Below are 14,417 nucleotides of genomic sequence, written 5' to 3'. Positions count from 1 at the left end.
AAACAAATACTGTTTAATTATTCATATGGCATGCTAGGTCACATCAGCAGTAAATAAGTCTGTAATCACGAACTGCAAACTACTGCACTGCTTGTGCCATTGCTGTGGACCTGGTGGATTCGGATATCTGCCTATTGGCACAGATCATGCCATTCAGATGAATTAGTTTTGCATTAAGTTCTTTTTTTTTTTTTTTTTTAATTCGTCACTAACTGACAACTTCATATTTTGCTAAATTACATTCTGCATGCTCATGATTCATTGTACAAAAAAAAAATACTTGATTTTTTTTTTTTACATAGAGACGGCTAAATATTTTAGAGGTATTTTCAATGACGATAAGATTTGGGGGAATATAGTATTTTTCTTATAATTTATTTTAGAACAAAAATGAAGAAACTACATGGAAATCACTTTTTCATGTTAAGAATGTAGTGTAAATGTACATGATTTCATAAATATTCTTTCTTTAAGGCAGTGATTCCCAAACTTTTTTGGTACTTGTTTTCCTAGCACGGAGCCCATCAATTTCATCTTATGCCATCGCATGCGATGCGATCAGACCCGATTTTTTTTTTTTTTAACCTGTACAGGCACCCTGATGGGTGATTACTATGTTAAATGCACCCCCATTGTTAACGCCACCCCCACTATGAACGCCAACCCGAAGCGTGGCGAGCGGCGGCGGTAAGCATCCTCCGACCTTTTCATACCCCCACTATCCACGTCGGCGTGGAGTTGATTTTATATAGTGTGGTGAGTGCACGCGTATTACTTCACATGTATTCCGCGTCCCCTCGCGGGGCTGGCCGCGCTTCGGGCTTGTGATCCTCGATCCTGATCAACCAGCGTAAGGCATCCCAGGGTGCCTAGGTACACAGTTTGGGAACCACTGCTTTAAGGACATTAGATCTCTCCATAAGTTATGCTGAATGCTTACAAGAATTCTTAGAAGTTACAAAATAAAGAACAAAATCAAAAGAACTGGTTTGGTCCTTACCTCTTTGTATGGTACAGAGCTCCTATTCCTACAGTTTTCTAGCTTTCATAAAATCCTAAATATCTTTTCCGTGGTTCAGATATGAGTAAAAAGGGTAACCGTTTTCTTTGTGCAATCATTGGGGCAGATGTATTAAGCCTGGAGAAGAGATAAACTGGAGATAACTTGGAAGAGTTAATGCACCAGCCAATCAGCTGTGTTTGAAATATGACAGTTTAGATCTGATTGGCTGGTGCGTTATCTCCTTCCACTTAATCTCCAGTTTATCTCTTCACCAGGCTTAATACATCTGCCCCAATATTTCTTAAAAGTAAGGCATTGTATGTGATGATGAAATGATGCATGTCAAAACTTTTCGTACATGCAGAAAACCTTACAATGTGAGTCCAAATATGCACCTGACTCTCTCTTTCCGTATTATAATTGCTTTGAATGGTTGTGTCTTCAGACTTCAGGCCCGTATTGCTCATAGGATCCAAGAATTGGAAAACCTGCCTGGCTCCCTACCTCCTGATCTCAGAACCAAAGCTACTGTGGAGCTAAAAGCTCTAAGACTCCTAAACTTCCAGCGCCAGGTAACAGTAAACTACAACTACATGCCTAAAACCTGATTGCTTCAGGAGAACTTGGTAGTTTGCTGAACTTCTCTCATTAATAGTTTCCAACTTTTTTTTCCCATTTTCCTTCTCTTATTTTTCTTTTCTTTAAGTGAGTCATGAAAAAAGTTTTAAGTTTATATTGAGTATTCTAATCAGAATAAATTACCATTTCTGTTCCAAACACGACTGCTTAAAGCTAAAACATATGTAGCGAGCAGTGCAGCTGTCTAATCCTGGGCCTTGTGCTATCTTCCAGCATGTACATTTCTTGAGGCAAATCAATAAGGCCTTGGTAATGATTATGTGATCTACATGCAAAGCAACTGGGTTTTAACCAAGGCTCTTTATGAAAAGTAATGCATAGTTGCTAGAAACAGTCTTTCCACTAGAGATGTAATTGTTGAATCTGTTATTTCGACCCCCAGGATTAGGTTTTTGATGTATTCAACTATTTTCAAGCACTGTAAACACCTCCTATGCTCTTAAGTAGTAAGCTTGCTGAACCGATTCGGTTTTCTGTCACAACACAATGAAAATCCTTGGTAGACCTGAATACATTGCCAGTTACCAAGCTTCTAAAAAACATTTAGCAAGCCTGGCGAAGAGATAAAGTGGAAGGAGATAACGCACCAGCCAATCAGCTGTGTTTGAAATATGACAGTTGGGAGTTGATTGGCTGGTGCGTTATCTCCTTCCACTTTATCTCTTCGCCAGGCTTAATACATCTGCCCAATAATATAGTAACACTTCTTTCAAAGCACAACTATTTTCTGTAAGGTTTCCTTGACATCACAAATGGAACCACTACTGCCCCCTTTACTTCCAGCTCCTTTCTGATTGCTGCAAATGTATGGCTTCTGCTACTTAGCATGTGTGTATGTATGTACAGTGCAACTCTCCCACTAACTGCTATTTACCCCATGCTTCACTCTTATTTATTTGATGTTACCCCATTCAAAGTATCTTTCATAGACTTCATTCTATTTGTACTCTCCTTGCAGTGTGATAGGAATTCCAGCGTGGTTGTCCAGCTGTATTATATGTAGCTTAAACATAACACAATAATTAGGATGTTTTTGAGTGCTTTTGAGACCAGTCTTTTACAATATTTATTGGGATTGGTATCAATTGTCTTGTAACTGAATAAACATCTATTAAAATTATAACCAACATGGACACTTAGCAACTGCTGTGTGGTGTTCCTGTATGGTTCTATGGTGATCTTGAGGTTCTAATGTTGATAGAGATACATTTATAGGTCACAGTATGTATGTTATGATCTATTAAGTATTCTTTCAATATATTGTGTCCCCTCTTGACCTATTCTTGCTCTTTTAAATGTTTTACACACTGTATTATTGATTTGTTTTATTCTTTTGTTGGTCAGCTGAGACAGGAGGTTGTGGCATGCATGCGTCGAGATACTACACTGGAGACTGCCCTGAACTCCAAAGCGTACAAGAGAAGCAAAAGACAAACTCTGCGCGAAGCCCGCATGACTGAGAAACTTGAAAAGCAGCAGAAAATTGAGCAAGAGAGGAAGCGAAGACAGAAGCACCAGGTATGACAAGCTCTACGTGTAAATGTTAGTTCTTAGTCAGCTTGTGCAGTTTTAGCACAGAATGTGAGAATAGCTCTATAGTAGACCTGGAGGTGGAGACAGTATGTACACACTGCAGTTCAGTTTAAACCGCATCATTGCTACACCTTTTTAGATGTACAAACCTTTATAAATTTCCCATGCCTTAACAAGCACTTTAGCCATGCTGAGTTGTTATTATGAGCAATAGTGTATTGTAGGAAACAAATAATCCTCTATGTATTTTAAAAGCACACATTGCTCAGTGGTTAATAGCAATGAAATGGAGATATACTCAATAAACATTGGGTTAACGCCCTGTGTTGACCTCTCTGTAAGTATCACTCTTATTTTGAAACTGAAAAATTATCTTTTATCTTACAGTATAAAACTACATGTTCTATAAAAAAAGATTCCAGTAGAATATTGTGAAAACAATTAAAATTTTTGGGTGAAGAAAATACCGTCCAAAGTCTGTATAATCCCAGTCCACTGGATAATGTCCAATGAGTAAAGGTAGCACTCAGATTCTTTACTTTCGTGATCCGGCAGCACTGTTTTCCACCGAGCCGGTGTTTTCCTGGGTCCAAACAGGTAGAAGATCTAGAAGAGTTTTGAAAACAGGTGCTTCATAGTGCAGTAAGCGTTTTTAAAATTGTATTTATTCAGGTGAAAATGAACAATAACATAGGGATAGGGTAGACGTACCAGAGTGAGCGGTATCGACAACCGCAGTACATACAGCAAAAACGTGGTGCAGGGCACCAGAGATACGGAGCCGGTGAACACTCAATGCTCCTTAGTAGTGACGTCGCTAGGCCACGCCCCAACGCGTTTCGTCATCGACTTCGCATCCCTCTGACGAAGTTGATAACGAAACGCGTTGAGGCGCGGCCTAGCGACGTCACTACTAAGAAGGAGCATCGAGTGTTCACGGCTCCGTATCTTTGGTGCCCTGCACCACGTTTATGCTGTGTGTACTGCAGTTGTTGATACCGCTCACTCTGGTATGTCTACCCTATCCCTATTTTATTGTTCATTTTCACCTGAATAAATACAATTTTAAAAACGCTTACTGCACTATGAAGCGCCTGTTTTCAAAACTATATATATATATATATATATATATATATATATATATATATATATATATATATATATATATATATATATATATATATATATATATATATATATATATATATATATATATATATATATATAATGTCGAGTATCCCGTATCCGAATTATTCCGAAATACGGACATTCCAGAAAGTGAAAAAATTTTTTTTTTTTGCTAAAAACTCACTGGGGACATATGTAACCGCATCACTGGGGACATGATATGTAACTGGCACTATATATGTACAAGAAAATGATTGCTTGGCCTTCAAATTCAGTGCTGAGATAGTACACACATTTTGTTTCACGTTTTGAAACCTTGTTTTTTGAACAATTAAAATATGTTTGTGTGTATTTTATGTGGTAATAAAATATATTTGTGTGTATATTATGTGTTTATACAGCATAAATGCAAGATACTTCAAAATACATCATTGAAATATTAAAATATTCCGAAATACGGAATAATCCGTTATCCAAAATTCTCCTGGTCCCGAGCATTTTGGATACGGGATACTCAACCTGTATATATATATATATATATGCTGTATGTACCTGACGAAGGGGGTCACACCCCGAAAGCTTGTTGCTTTAATACAGATTTACATTGTTTGAAACTGCCTCCTGAGTGCTGCTTCCCTTTGGATTTTTGCATGACTTTTTATCCAGGCACCGGGGCCCATTATCTTGGAGAACTTTTAAAGAGTGCCGGTCGATTTGGATTTCTATATCTATCTATATTATGTGGCTTCAGCATTTCCCCGGATGATGTGAATGAAGTGTGCTAACTGCCATTTGGGATATATATATATATATATATATATATCTATCTATCTATAGCGCAGCAGATTCAATGGTAGACAGTGATAAAACAAACTGGGTAACGGACAGACAGACTTGGAGGTTAGAGGGCCCTGCTGCAAGCTTCCAATCTATATAATATAATCTAGCCAAATCCGCTCGAGGCAAAAGCATCGAAAACTAATCTGCTACCTTGTGATTGCCTCTGTTTCTGTATGTTTGAAAGAGATGTAGTTTAACTCGCTGCCAGCAAATTTCAGTGTTTCGGTGACTCACGGACACTAAGATTATGGTCACTTGGTGCCTTAATTTGGGGATGTTGGCACCATTGTGTCTTTTGGTCATTATGTTGAGCCCCATTAAGCGTTCTCCTATGTAAGCTTTTTCTATAATTTTTCACTGCAGAATTGATTAAAATGATTTTTGTAACTCTGCTGTCCAATTTTTCATTTTTAGTTTTCACTGTACTTGCTGTATACATTTTTTTGTTTCTTACCGTTCATGTCCAATACATCCAATGTATTGACAACTACCTGTGCTAAAGCCACGCAATACATTTTTGAGATGTTACTGATAGTGCTATGAATTGATTTAAGCCTTGAACTAGTTTATTATGTAAGTAATGCACTTCTATAATTGTTCGATTTTCTTACTTCTTACAGGAGTATCTTAATAGTATACTGCAACATGCAAAAGATTTTAAAGAATACCACCGATCTGTCACTGGCAAAATTCAGAAACTTTCTAAAGCGGTTGCAACATGGCATGCAAACACCGAACGGGAACAAAAGAAGGAAACGGAGCGCATTGAAAAGGAAAGAATGAGAAGACTGATGGTAAGTACAAATATAGCAGACTAGCTTCTAAATTTGACATTTTATTTTATTTATTTATTTATTAACAGTTTCTTATATAGCGCAGCATATTCCGTTGCGCTTTACAATAGCAGACAGTGATACAACAAAACAGACAGTCAAAATGTAGGAGGAGACATATGTAGTTTGTGTATGCAGGTCATTTTATTGGGTGTGTTGCGAGTGAATTAGAAGTTTTTAAACAAATGAATCTTTAAGGTGTCTTGATACAATTTACAAGTATAACATTATATGTAATATAACATTATATGTAATGGATTGTAATCATGGCAACATCTCCTGTTCAGAAACTCCAGAGAGAGAGGGAAAAAAAATCTGTGTTGAGTGCAGACAAGGCAAGCGCCTCTTGTTTGGAAAAATCTGTTATTTATGGTGCAAGTCCACAAAGAATATGAATGAATAAGTTCTTACATTAAGTTTTCAGTGTGGAAGGACTAGGGTTGCAGACATTCTTCATAAGCAGCAGGTGCATGACTGAAATAGATAATCTGAAATAATAAAACAAAAAAACGGTGCCCTTAGTGTGGTATTTTTCAAATTGTGATATAAACAGTACAGTATATATCACAATAATAATACTGATAATGTTGTACTTATTAAAAGTAGTTGATCTCCTACTCTCCTGTCTTTATATGGATATCTTCTCCTTCCAGATGTGTGCTAGCTCTGAGGCACCACAAAATGTTTGGAAACTACTAGTACCTCATATTGCATAAATGAAGTAATTATTTGCAATGTAATCCAACTGAATTCTGCTTCTGGTAATAATAATATTATTATTTATGATTAAAAATGATGAAAATGGCCTTAATGCTCACAAATCGATTCATCTCCTACAGCATCTAGACATCCAGGAGGGAAGGGCATCTTATCAGTTTACAGTACGGAGTGTGGGGAAGGTTCATAGTGTAAAAAATGATTTTAATGTGAGAAGACCCCTGACATTCCTCGAGGCAACAGCTACATTTAAGACTTTTTAAGGGCTTATCCTCTAGCTTGTATCTTGCTATATAGCCACTGTGGTACGGGCATTTTAAGAAGCTGATTGAGACAATACGCTACGTTTTCTGACTATCAGGGGTAACCGTAGAAAAGCAGAAAGTTTCTAATACTGGTCCCTTTTTAAAATTTTTGATGTGCTTGATTCTTGTTAGAATAGTTTGTTTAAAAAATATATATATAGGTAAAACAATATTCTCCTTTAACAGGCAGAAGATGAGGAAGGCTACCGTAAACTTATTGACCAGAAAAAAGATCGTCGTCTGGCCTACCTGCTCCAGCAAACTGATGAGTATGTTGCTAACCTGACCAGTCTGGTGTGGGAGCACAAACAAGCACAGGCAGCCAAGGAGAAAAAGAAGAAGCGGAGAAAGAAGGTAAGAGCACAGACAAGATATATTTCACATTGTTTTTCCAAAATAGGTGATTTTTCCTTCTTTACTATCCAAGTGGACATAGAGGGAGAACATGAGTGTGCCGAGTGTAGCGAGGCACCATGCCCGAAGAATGGCAATGTGAGGGGACGCAGTGTCCACTTATACGGTGTCCATCTCGACATAGACACAATTTTTTTTTTTAAAAACTCATGTCCACCTCTTCTATGTTGACCTTTTGACCCTGTTGACCTCAGCCATGTTGACATTTTTAATGTGTCAACCTTATAGTCGACCCTATAACTCATACCCATTGTGTTGTATTTTTTTCTGATCAACAGACTAAACTAACTACTTTATTATAATTGGCTACAATGGTACGTCTTTTTTTTTCCTTAAATTATTTGTATCTGATTATAGGAGAGTATGGTTTGGATTTTTGTTCTGCACCATATTTACATTTATAGTCATATTGTGGAGGCTGGAAAGTAACATAAACTCAAAAAAAAGTCTATTCCTCCTTATTTAGTGTACCTAAAACAAACTGCTGCTGCGCTTCTGATGCTTCTCTGTAGTTAACCTACATGTGACTACCTACTGCACAGATGGTTGGTTTGTGAAGCCCAGTGAGGCGTGCTAAATCAAAACCACTGGCAAGCTGTTAATACAAACATACTTATTTAGAACAGGAACACATAACACATACTCGGATGCTTGAGAAGATCAGCTGGTCTTTTTCATTTTTGGGGGGAAATACTGAACAACGCTGATCATTTGTTTTTCTTTTTTCATTTTGGGGGGGTGGGGGGGGGGGGGGTGAATGTAATAAAAATAATCCTGTGAACTTTTCTATGTTTGATTTTAAAATTCTACCTTTAGTCTATTATTTTAAGTAAAGTGATACTTTATTTCTTGTTCATAAAATAATTTTGAGTACCTCCATTCTGGTAGTTTTTTTTTTACTAGAGCACTTGAAGCCTGAGAGCTGGAGTACGTTCCAGTCATTTGCCGCAAATGTTCCCATTAGCAGTGTTTAAATGTCCAAATCTATGCAAGCACAGCTGCACTTGCTGTCCTCCTTATCTTTTTGTATAATCATTTTTGTCTGTATTCTTATCCAAACTACACTAATAGCTTGTCAACGAAGGTCAGATAAAATATCTTGATAGTTTAAATAAAATTAATTTTATACTAGTTAATGTAAGGCATGTTCATTTTAATATGTACTGCACACTATAGCCACTTGTTGAAATAAGCTGAGTTTGTTTAGTGCATTTAACAACCCAGTTCATTGCCTTCACAGTTATAAGCAGAAACAAAATCTTAATAGTACCTGATATTTCTATTGAGTATTTGTCTTTGCCTTTAAATGCTACTTTCCACTTTAGTGTGGTAGTACTGCATGTTAATGCCTAACCACATATATGCTAATGCAGTGCCTGTTTGACTACTTTTTTCCCCATTTGCCTTGGGCACATCAAAATAATTTCTTTCTATTTAATGTTTTTTTTACAGAAGTTGGAAGAGAATGTGGAAGCAATGGGATCTGGCCTAGGCCCTGATGGAGAGGTAATATCCAAATGGTGTTCTTAGCATTTCATTTGTATTCTGTTAATGGCAGTGTTTTCCCAGTCAACTTAAAGCAAAGTCAAAGTTTCTTACGTGGAACTACCTAGCTTTCTGATGGTTATCTCCAAAGCTAGGAGAGGTTTTGATTTTAGAGATGTCTTGTAGTTCAACATCCATCATCTTTCACAAAGGCAGGCTTTTATTCAGACTAAACCAGGTTGCAGCTTAATCAAGACATTGTGATATAGAGCAGCATATATGTCCAGAAGATGGCGCTCTCTATTATCTATGATTTGGTGACTTATGTTGTAAGGATCCATGTCTTCACATGTTGCCCACATGAGCAGTCTGCCAGCCTCAGAACATGCTACTGTAGATAGATTTACATTGGGCTATAGTTAAGTCTCTTCCCAAAATGGGAATACTTCTTCTTACAGCTCAGTCAACACCTTGACGTGTTTATAGATTCACAATTTTTTACTTTCTTGGATGTAACACTTTTGAGCGTTTCCCAAAGCATTTTCAGTGCCCCTCAAGAGGATAAAATAGGTTCTGTTTAATATTAATGTTGTATGTTTTCGTTCCTTAATCTTTTGGGTAACACTCGATATGCACCATTTACGCTCTTGTTCTTTGTGATTTCCTGTTACCCTTGGTCAGGTTCTTGTCTCGTTGGTGCAGGACCTTACTATCTCCATTCTCAGCCTATGGGGTCTAACTTGCAGAGGCAAATGTAATGTTCTGTAGCAACAGTGCAACGTCTGTACATCAATTTTACCTCCAATGATTTAAATTATCAACAATAATAATAATAATAAAAAAAGTTTTTCATAATTATCAATCCATACTATAAACATTTTATAATCATTTTTTAGTTGTTTTCACTGGGCATAATATGAATGCTGCTTATATTAAAAAATATGTCCCATTTTGATAATTGTCCTTGATTTGTTGCACCTAGCTTATAGATGAGAGCAGTCAGATGAGCGACCTTCCCGTAAAGGTTATTCACACTGAAACAGGGAAAGTACTGCTGGCTCCAGAGGCACCAAAATCCAGCCAGCTGGAAACATGGCTGGAGATGAACCCAGGGTGAGTTCCAGCCTCAAAATGTTTGCTGCACGCTTTCTGTTCCCCTCTTTCATTAAGCCTTGTGACATTTATAATAGAAATACATGCAAAGGGAAAATAATTTATCTAACTATTCCTTTTCTTCCCCTCCTAAGATATGAAGTAGCACCTAGATCTGATAGCGAAGGAAGCAGCTCAGAATATGAAGAGGAGGTATGTGTTTCCTATAAATTGTACTTAGAGATGTCACCAATTGAATATTCCTCAGGTAGTTAAAAAAAGCAGAAACTCCACCATAGATTGTAAGGCATTTTGTAGGTCAATAACCCTTATAACAGCCTGCAATCATGTTCCTTTTATATTAACAAAAAACTGCTTTTAAACTATTAATTTTGTTTTACATAAACTACTGTAGACCATGTGTTTTATACAGACACCACTTTTCAAAACAATTGGTCGCAAGTTGTATTAAAGTAGACCTGTTTGGATTATATATGGAAAATGGTAAGTGACTGTGCGCTGACACCTGAATAAGTGACCGTTTTATATGAGGTGACAATAAGTGGATACAAACATTGAAATATTACTTCCCTTATCTTATGTATCTTCGCCTCAACAGAGGCTCTCCATTAGTATAGAAGATGGAGACATGTAAGAGATGAAAACCAAATAGTGTAATACTGTAAGGATAACAAATTTATTTATAAAAATACGAACTCCAATATCGGCATTATGTACATCTTTGAATCAGGCTATAAAATTTGTCCTCCTATATTTAGCTTCGATATGCAGGGCCGGCGCCACCACTAGGCAGCTCTAGGCATTTGCCTAGGGCGCCGGCATCTGGAGGGCGGCAGTTCGCCCCTTACCTGACCCCCATGTGCATATAGCTGGCCGGGGTGTCCGTGCCGCGGGGGTACCTGCGGCGCTGTCCTGTGTATAAAGCTGCTTCTGGCGGCGGGGTCCCTGGAGTGAATAGAGAATAACTAGCGCTATGCGGCGGCGTGGGAAGCGCTTCTGATTTTGAAAACACTTGCCGCACGCTGATTGGCTGAGATTCAGCCAATCAGCTTGCGGCAAGTGTTTTCAAAATCAGAAGCGCTTCCTGCGCCGACGCATAGCGCTAGTTATTCTCTATTCACTCCAGGGACCCCGCCGCCGCCAGCAGCAGCTTTATACACAGGACAGCGCTGCAGGTACCCCCGCGGCACGGACACTCCAGGGATCCCGCCGCCGCCAGCAGCAGCTTTATCACAGTGACCGCGTAGTGACAGCGCCGCAGGACACCCCTGCCCGCTCCAGCACTGCAGGGACGGGCAATACAGGTACCACCCCCGGGCACCGGGGCGCCCCCACCCCGACTCGCCTGGGTGGCTCCGGTGCCTTGCACCGGCCCTGTCGATATGCCATGCAGGGTGATGGAGCAGACGTGTCACATGCAACTCTGCTAGCGCCACTTTGTTTTTTTACGCAAATGCTTATAATTGACAATAACTAGGATATAAATGGGGTTAATTTGATATGCAATATTTTTATATTTGTGTGCAACGCAGCACTCTGCCATCGATGGATTTCAAATGATGGTTGAAAACCACGATACAGCCTTTGATGGACAGCACTAGCATGCATTATTCGATGCATGTGTACAGTTATTTTTATATAATGAATTGGTGCAAGTGATTTTGTTTCTAAGTATAGGTGCTTCTATCTTTACAAAAGGTTCATGTAGTAGACCAAAGGACCATACAGTCTTGGCATTAACCATGTTTTTTCTCTTTGTACAGGATGAAGATGATGAATCTAGCAGATTGGAAGCAGATGAGAAAAAACGCTTAGGCCTGAACACTGAGGACATCGTAGAAAACAGCGCTAAGAAGATCATTGAGTATGCCCTCCGTTCTCCTTCGGGAATTCTCCACACTGTTTGTGCCAGCTGTTCCATTTTGCAATAAGCTACATTAAAGTAGTGTGTGCTAATTTAACTCCAAAGAGAACAGGTTACCGTATGCAGATTTGCAAAAGTTGGTTAGAAGTTGTATTTTAAAGCCCATGAGCTATTGTAAATGAAACAGCATGTCTCTTTTTGTAGTTTTCTGCTGATGTAAGGCACACCATGTGGTGGTGATATAGATGAGGATGACCTAGATCTGAAGAAGTGTGTGTGTGTTTGTATATAGGTGTATATAGGTGTATATATGTGTAATGTGTGTTCTTCAGGCCACCTCCATAATGGGGATACGCACAGCTTTATGTGCGTGGCTGTGAAATGATAGTCTGTGAAGTGATGGCACCATGTCACAGATCTGTGTGTTTCATCCTAGGCCTTCAGTTCTTTTTCTTCTGTCAGTGAATTTTCAATATTCTATACATATTACTGTCTGTCCTTCCTCTTCCTTGTCCACTTGCTTCATGATAATTTGGTAATTAGAGAGATCAGTCTCTCATGAAGCCGTTTTAGATGTTACTGTATTGCAGTGCTGTCAAGAACATTTGTGTATAATTAGCAGTTTTTATAATTTTTTTATACAATAGAACATCTGACACAGACAGATATACAATACGCCACAAACTGGGTATTTACAGAAAGCTATGAGGGCCCTGCTCGCAAGGTTAAAACCTTTACATACTGATCATTTTATGCAACATAATGTAAAGCTTTTTACCTTGATGTGCAGAGGGCATTCTGTCTCGGAGTAGGCTTTACTGCAAATCACAAACCATTTTGTAGCGATCTCCTCCCTGTCTACATTCCTATATGTAGAGAGTACTGTTTATTCTGCTTTGTGAGTTTTTATTCTGTATCTATAGCACCATTTTAACTTCTTTTGCACTGTGCTTTCTCCACTGCTTCCTGTCATTATGTCACCTTAGATCAGGGGAAGTGGGACACTAATAGGGCAGTGTATGGGCAACTTTCAGACTATAAATGATCTGACTGTCCACCACACTTTAGTCCAGACTAGAGGTTTACAGTTTAATCTCAGTTATGCTTGGCTTTTTGATATAGGAATATGGTATTATTTATCTTTATGTTTGTTTTAAAAAAAAATAACACGTGTGAAATGCATTTGTATTTCAGGACCGCAAAGCAAGATGTAGATGATGAGTATGGTATGCAGGCAGATGCCCGCCAGTCTCAGTCCTACTATGGTGTAGCCCATGCAATCACAGAGAGGGTGGAGAAGCAATCATCACTTCTGGTCAATGGTAGCCTTAAACATTACCAGGTAGGTTATGTCCTCTGTAAGTATGTCATTCCTATAACTGCTATTTATTTATGAGGTGAGCATAAAATATCCAACAGTCTCATAAAACTGCACATAAATGTCAGGAGAGTAAAATATGAGAGGTGACACTAGTGAAAATATGCAGTAAGTAAAGTAACAATGAGGAGATGGACAAGTAGAAATGGAGGTAATGATGTATAACTCAAATGAAAAAAATGACTAAAAAGATATCAGTGATTGCACCCCTGTACACATTTTCCCTAGCCCTTCAGCTTCATCTCTCCCACCAGTACTACTTCTCAACTCCATTCTCAAGCATCAGATGAATGGTGCGTAGAAGCCTGAATGTGTGTTGGATAGAGTGGGATCACTTTACTAAATGGTTGCTTCAGATTCCACAATTCTCTTCTCACATTTGGTTCAAGAAAGGGAAGCGTCTTACCCTCTCTCTTTCTATTACCCGTTTTAAGCTTTTTCCTTACAAATCCGTCATTCTACTGTCTTGTGCCGACTCATCTATAAATAAAATGTGTGAATTTTCTCTGTCCACTGGAAACATTCCATGTTTTGTCATTCACCAGGTAATTGCTATATATATATATATATATATATATATATATATATATATATATATATATATATATATATATATATATATATACCAGGGGTTCCCAAACTTTTATGAATCACGGCACCCTAGTCTATCAGAATTTTTTCGCTGCACCCCTAGGCCCAAAAACAATTAATTAGATTGGGTTTATATGCGATTCTAAGGGTCAGTTGTGTGGTAAAGGGCAGGATTTGCTTCTGTTTGTACACATTTTATGATTGTCAGGCACCAGCACTGGTTTTGCCCATAAATAATTAACCATAAATAAATTGAATTGGTCCTGGACCACCAACCTGGGGCACCCCTGCAAGTGTCCCAAGGCACCCCAGGGAGCCACGGCACACAGTTTGGGAACCACTGTAATATACTGTATATCCATTTTGCAACTCCCATGCCCTTACAAGCTTCATGAGTCAATGTATACTCTCTTCATGTGGTTTCTTTCCTCCCACAACCTCGTGTATCCTCTTTAGAAAGGGACTTTCATTTACTACACACCACAGAGATAGCCGTAACTAACTCAATGGTTTGATTTTGCTAAAACTAAAGCACACTTCTTGCTTCCAATTCTCCCCCCCCTCTTTGCTGCCC

General features: G+C 38.5%; 1 protein-coding gene across 6 annotated transcripts in view; it reads left to right on the top strand.

The window, feature by feature from the left end:
• The window catches only part of SMARCA2 (SWI/SNF related BAF chromatin remodeling complex subunit ATPase 2), a 182,481-nt gene that overhangs the window by 49,851 nt on the left and 118,213 nt on the right, over positions 1-14,417 (top strand). For all 6 annotated transcript variants that reach the window (XM_083186032.1, XM_083186026.1, XM_083186027.1 and 3 more), the window contains 9 exons: positions 1,449-1,575; positions 2,987-3,160; positions 5,764-5,937; positions 7,185-7,352; positions 8,865-8,918; positions 9,880-10,010; positions 10,145-10,202; positions 11,774-11,874; positions 13,069-13,216. In XM_083186032.1, coding sequence (XP_083042158.1) covers positions 1,449-1,575; positions 2,987-3,160; positions 5,764-5,937; positions 7,185-7,352; positions 8,865-8,918; positions 9,880-10,010; positions 10,145-10,202; positions 11,774-11,874; positions 13,069-13,216 — 1,135 coding nt within the window. The remainder of the gene's footprint in view (positions 1-1,448; positions 1,576-2,986; positions 3,161-5,763; positions 5,938-7,184; positions 7,353-8,864; positions 8,919-9,879; positions 10,011-10,144; positions 10,203-11,773; positions 11,875-13,068; positions 13,217-14,417) is intronic.

The sequence above is a fragment of the Crinia signifera genome, chromosome 1 (genome assembly GCF_055691185.1).
Source record: "Crinia signifera chromosome 1, ASM5569118v1, whole genome shotgun sequence".
Classification (NCBI taxonomy): domain Eukaryota; kingdom Metazoa; phylum Chordata; class Amphibia; order Anura; family Myobatrachidae; genus Crinia; species Crinia signifera.
The sequence above is the reverse complement of the archived record's forward strand: the minus strand, read 5'-3'. Positions and strand labels throughout refer to the sequence as shown.